The sequence below is a fragment of the Falco rusticolus genome, chromosome 1 (assembly GCF_015220075.1).
Source record: "Falco rusticolus isolate bFalRus1 chromosome 1, bFalRus1.pri, whole genome shotgun sequence".
Taxonomy (NCBI): Eukaryota; Metazoa; Chordata; class Aves; order Falconiformes; family Falconidae; genus Falco; species Falco rusticolus.
This window is the reverse complement of record NC_051187.1, coordinates 8,193,066-8,199,065: the sequence shown is the minus strand read 5'-3', so window position 1 is coordinate 8,199,065 and position 6,000 is coordinate 8,193,066. Positions and strand designations below refer to the sequence as shown.

Sequence of the window (6,000 nt, the reverse complement as noted above, 5' to 3'; positions counted from 1 at the left end):
CAGAGAAACCTCCACATCCGCGCTCTGCAGCTAATTCGGTGTCGGCACCTGCTAGCAACCTGCCTCACACTTTACTGCGGAGCTCAGCTCTATGGGGCTGCAGGTCGGAATGTGTTTTTTTAGCTTATTTTTAGCTGCGTTTAAAAATTGTTGTGCTCTGCCTTGCTCTGGGCTGACCACCCCCCCAGACTGTCCTCGCTACAGGAGCCAGCGTGTCCCGGGGAGCAGGCGGCACGGGCCGACCTCTGGTCTGAGATTGTTTGCACTTTATTATCCGAGGTGGTTGAGCTTAATTTTTGCTTGGCTCTGGGTGACTACGTGGGTTTTTCCCCACCCCAAAAGAAATCACACCCTTTACAGAGGACTAATAAACCTTAAACCATCAGAGCGCAGCTAACCCCATGGCCCAGGAGGAGAATAGCCTAAGCATTAAAAAATATGGCTTGAAGCACACAAAACCAGCTCCTAGCAAATGCAAGATTGAGGAGAAAGAAATCCCCATCATCATCATCATCATCATCCTGGTGAAGAACCCCAACACAGGCACATGGCTGCGACACAAGAGGGAAGGGGGCAGACACGTCTACCGATTTTATTGCATTACTAACGATCTGTAATATAAATCGGGTGATTCAGATTTTTGTTGTGATTGGACTGACGGCAAGTGGCTGATGCACCTTTGAAGCACTAATTAGACCAAAACTAGAGGCAATTCTCGGATCCATCTGTAAGGCATGTTTTTTTGGGTGCGAACACACAGAACTGTGTATGTAACAATTTAAACGTTCCCATCCCCTGCAGCTGCACAGGCACAGAGCTCTCCTCTGCCCAGCCCAGCTCTTGCAGGAGATAAATCCTTGCCCAGACTAAGAATCCGGGGGATAAAAAACCATGCTTTGCTCTGTGGGTTTTGCCATCTCTGGCAAAACCATAGATTTTTTGCATCTCTGCCCCCACTACCCACACCGCCTTGCCTCTCCCCCTCTTCCGCTGCACCTTGATTGTAGAGATGAAGGGCTGGCCCCTGAAAAAGTGGCTTGATCCAGAAGGGAGCTCAGAAAGAAATTATTTGTGGTTGTGTGAAAGGGAGAAGGCAAACCTGGCCACAGGGCTGTTGTTTTGAGGGCTCCACCGCACAGACTTCACACCTCCCCAGGCCCCAGAGCAGGGCACAGGGCTGCACATACACCCTGGGCACGCATGCGCGCACACACACGCACACACTGCTTTATTATAATTTTTTTTTTCTTAGCAAAAAAATAAAAATTTATTGTCCTCTAAAAAAAAATCCATCCTGCCCTTGGAAACTGTGACACAGATTGAGTTCTTTCCAGCCCCACATGCAAATTCACTCTGCCAAGAAAAGAGTCTAAACCAGGTTTCTGACAGCCAAAACACATATTTACAGAGTACGAGAGAACGACAGCTGAAATCACAGTTCTATACATGGAATCAACAACACGTTTTACACACCACCAATCACCATTCTGCCAACTTCTACACGGACTAGGGGCGCTTCTGCCCAGTGCCCTTCCTCCTGGGGAAACGAGGGAAGGGACTGGCCAGGAATTGCCACCAGAAATACTGCAGTGTGTATTATTATTATTTTTTTAAACGTATACTGTATTTGTTTTAACATTGGAAGCTACGGAGTGGGGAAGCCCCAGAAATCTCTCCGATGCAGTCACTAGTTTGCAGGAATACTTCACCTTTAAAATACTAGGTTTTACATCAGTAACATCTGTTTTGCTGTTGGACATCACTCCAAGGATTACTATAATTCTGGAGGAAAACACTGGTAATATTCTTCCTTCTCAGATGGGGGAAAAGGAGAAAGAGAGGAGGTTCGGAGGCTGGTGGAACAGCAATGGATTACTGAGTCCGTTCAGCTTTACAGGCTTCCTCACAGGTTAAGGACTTCTCTTCATTGTCTCAGCTGCACAAGCCCTGCAAGTGGCTCAGGTTCAGCTTCAGAGATGTACGGGAAGTATAAAACCCTTTGGCAGGGATCAGCTGCAGTGACCCCCTTGCGGGGGGTGTAGCTGCTTAAGGAAAAATGTTGTGCTCCAGCTCCGAGACTTTCCCCCGGTCCCTCCTGTGCCACCGTGTCTTTGCCACAGCTGGCATGCAGCTACATCATCTAAGGCCGGAGATGATCTAAAAGTGGTCCTGTTAGCCCAAAGCAATGCCAAAATTCTTCAGCTCCTGGCTATCGTCTACAGCTCTAGCCTTGCTTTTTGAGATCTACCTACCCAGGATAGTGTTGTCTTAAGCCATTTGCTTCTATGTTGTTTTTCCATAAAATGTAAAAAGTTTCTTGACGTTTAAGATACTGCGGTTTCACAACACAATTAAGACTCCCTTCCCCCAGCTCTTAACTCAGAAGTGTCTGACCGGCACAATTAGTCACTGAGGTCAATACTCCTGAAACTCCCAAAAATTTGGGGAGGGAAGTGTCGTTATCCAATAAGGAGTCTGTGTGAAGAGGCAGGACCCAGACGTGTGACGGCTGCTCAGCAGCAGCCAGCTGGGCTGCTCATCAAGAAGCCTTGTGGACCAAAACTGTTTTGGGGCTTGACTTGGCCCAAAAAGCCCCCTTAGATCAGATGCGTTACTGCGTGTCCTGTAAAAGGGAGTTCCTGCTTCAGAAGGAAGCTTGACAGTACATTACAGGGGCTGTACTTATTAGCACCAGGTTTATTTCAAAAAGACTCTTTTTACACCATACAGAAGCTGACCACAGACCCTTAAGCCTTAAATGCAGTGCTGTGATTACAGTTCACCTTCCTGCCTGGGGCAGGCAGTGACAGCTGCTGGAGCGGGTCAGAAACACTGCCCTTTCCCCCTGCTCTCACTTCACTCAGTTATGAAATTGTCATATAAGTGGCCCCCCCAAACATTCACAAAATACGCAAAGATTAAGTTCTCTTTTCCGTCTGATGCTTAAGAAAATAGTTCACATTTCAGACTATTCTTTTTTTTTCTCTTTTTTTTTTTTTTTTTTTTTTAATAAAGCAGCAAATTCATAGAAACCTAAATTTAGGAAGTGTTTCTTAAAGAACCAGAGGAAAGTGAGAAACAGTCTATGTGCTTGTGCAAAGAGAGTGCTGAGATACACCGGGGTGGGGGCAAGGGAAGGGGCTAGTGCTAATTCCTTCAGGCTGTTCTGCCATGAGTGCAGTGTGGCAATAGAAAGTTAGAATTTAAGGGCCACAAATGAGCGAAGTTTTGAATTCTTTGGTCCTTCAGTATAAGTTTTAAACCAGAGAAACTGTTTTATGCAGAAGGGAAAAACATGCTTTCTCTGGCTTGGAATTTTCCTTGTACCCCCCTGCCTAAGCAATGTGCCCCCAGAGGAACTGGGGGCAAATATCTCTTCCCCCTAGATCCAATAGCCCTGCATCACACCGTGACTGGAAATCCCACTGAGACAGCCAGAGCTGCTACCAGTGGATGAGTTTCACTCAAAGAGAAGGGACGAGGTGAAGAGCCCCGGTGGGAATCAAGAGGCAGTCACGCAGCCAGGTGCCAGACCGTTCTGAAATCAGAGGGTTGGCCAAAGGCAGCGTCACCCTGAACAGGCCCACAGGGAGGCAGGAGAGCAGATAAACCACCATGCTAATAAAAAGTAAGTGTTACAAACCAATAGCCAAAACAGGCTGATCAACTCTGGTTCTTATAAATATTAAAGACCTGATTCAAGAGTTTATTTCCTATGATTTAAGGTAGTTACAAAAACTTTTTAGTAAATTTTTATCTTAATTGGGCTTTTTCCTCTTCCCCTCACTTTTTTCTTTTTATTTTTTATTATTTTCCTAAAAAAGAAATGTTCATGTATTTTAATAAAAGGTCTTTCCTTAAGATCAGACCAAGGCAGATGCGCTGCCCCATGGCACAGACATTCAAAGGCTATAACCAAACAACATAGCCACAATAGTCACTCAACAGTGTCTCTCCATTAAAAAAAATATTAAAAAAACTGATGCTAGTTACAATAAAATACACATGGAAAAAAAAAAAAAGCATTTTTTACCAAAAAACCCAAAAACAAGTTAATGGGAAAAACATAAAAAAGAACTACACAGAGCTGCACTTAAGAGATCATCTGGGAATGCATATTAACCCCTTCCATGTAAAGGAAAGGTGGAATTATGGAAGCAAACCTAATTATGTCTTTGCATTAAATATGAAGCTTTCTGAGCGGCTCCGGTAAAAATTCAGTTTTCCTACAACAGTGGGCTGCTGGAGGTTCCAGTGCTTTTCCAGGTCAGGGAGGGGTAGCACAGGCACCATTCCCATGCGAAATAAAAATGTTTAGACAACCGAGTGGCGTTTTGGTTGAGATCCCAGCAGGTTACTGCAATCCACCTGATGTAAAAATCCAATTAACACACTGGTAAAGAAAGTCACAGGAAAGCTCAGCTACTGGACAGGTCTAAGCTGGTGGCATTTCTTTGTCATGCTGGTCTTTCTCTGTCACCACAGGCATACATGATCTCTAGCATGACAGCTTCTGGACCCAGTAGTCCACAAACCATCCTTGAGTTGCTGACACAGGCAACATCGACTCTGCTCAACAAAAGTGTCCTCAGACTACCTGGAACTGTTTCATGCATTTCAGCAATGACTATGAATCAGGTCCTTGTGGCTAAAGCAAAATTAATCTGGTCTGCAACAGTAAAAAGCCTCTAGACAGCCACCAGACAAAGGGGCGCCTGGAGAAAAATAACCTCTGCAGCTATATTTCTTTCATAAAGGGCTTTAGCCGACACAAGGGCAATGCTTCTAAGGCTGCTCAGACCTGGAACACGTTAGCTGTATCAGCAGTGAACACTAGTCACTGAATTTTGGGGCTTGGCTTGCTCTAGGTCCAATACCTTTTTTTTTTTTTTCCCTCTTTTCTTCTTTTCGTAGAAATATACAAAGAGTGTAAAAAAAATTTAAAAAGCGAACTTTGCTGATTAAATGACAGACAAAGTTCCTGCACATTCAGAGATCGGCAACGTGAGGCCCACCAGGCAGGCACCCAGCAGAGCTTCCATCAGGGAGGACGGCTTTAACCAAGCTGGGTCAGTGAAAGAGCAGGGAGACCGAAGACATGAACAAGTCATTTCAATCTACCTCGATCCTCCCTGTGATCTCAACTCTTCCTCTGGAAAGCACATGGAAGCCCCTCTTGCCCACTCTAAATCCTTCTGGAAATAGTCAAAAATTTGTTATCACCTAAATAGAAAAGAGGAGAAACACAGACTCTTTGCAAATGGCCCTTTGATCTGTATTAAAAACAGCTCTCAAAGTTCCTCAAGAGTTAGAATTAGTGGGGCACAGGTGAGGGGCAGTTTAGATACGGGATGTAAAATATTAAAAAGTGCTCTGCAACTAATTTTTGTTTTATGTGTGTATGTGCATGTGTGTGCATATATATACATACACAAACATGCAGATACACACACACATATATACATATATATATACACATACATATATATGTATGTATGTATGTATAAAGTTAAAAAGTTCTATACGATATGATTAGAACAAGTGTCCTTGGAAGGTCACGACTGGAGAGAGTGGGGCCTGTTGGGATGGCAGATGGGGCACTCGCCCTCCTCGGCGCACGTTTCACACAGCACTGCGTGTTGGCACGGTAACACCACCCGGTTCTCCTCCTGACACTTAAGGCATTTCACTGACTGCATCTGAAATACCGCCTGCAAAAGAGGGGGACAGGGCAGAACATGAGCGTCAAAGTCACAAAGCAAAGGAGCTGCCATCCTGCACTAGGCAGTTCGGGGAACAGCAAGGAGGCAGCAGGGGAAGGACTTGCAGCCGTCTGCCCATTCATCTTCTGAAGCAAAAGCAAAGCAGCACAGCGTGATGTCTTTTAGGACCTTTAGGATCGAGAAAGCAGCTTTGATTGACTTAAACTGAACTTTAGGCAAAAAGAAGACGTAGGTATTTTCCTGTAAGCTGGCTAAAACTCACTTTGGCTACATCCAC

General features: G+C 45.0%; 1 protein-coding gene across 8 annotated transcripts in view; it reads right to left on the bottom strand.

Moving 5' to 3' along the window:
• Window positions 1–1,237: 1,237 nt before the first annotated feature.
• The window catches only part of UNK (unk zinc finger), a 46,182-nt gene continuing 41,419 nt past the window's right edge, over window positions 1,238–6,000 (bottom strand). For all 8 annotated transcript variants that reach the window (XM_037408449.1, XM_037408422.1, XM_037408457.1 and 5 more), the window contains one exon: window positions 1,238–5,711. In XM_037408449.1, the coding sequence (XP_037264346.1) occupies window positions 5,556–5,711 (156 nt within the window). In that variant the 3' untranslated portion in view covers window positions 1,238–5,555. The remainder of the gene's footprint in view (window positions 5,712–6,000) is intronic.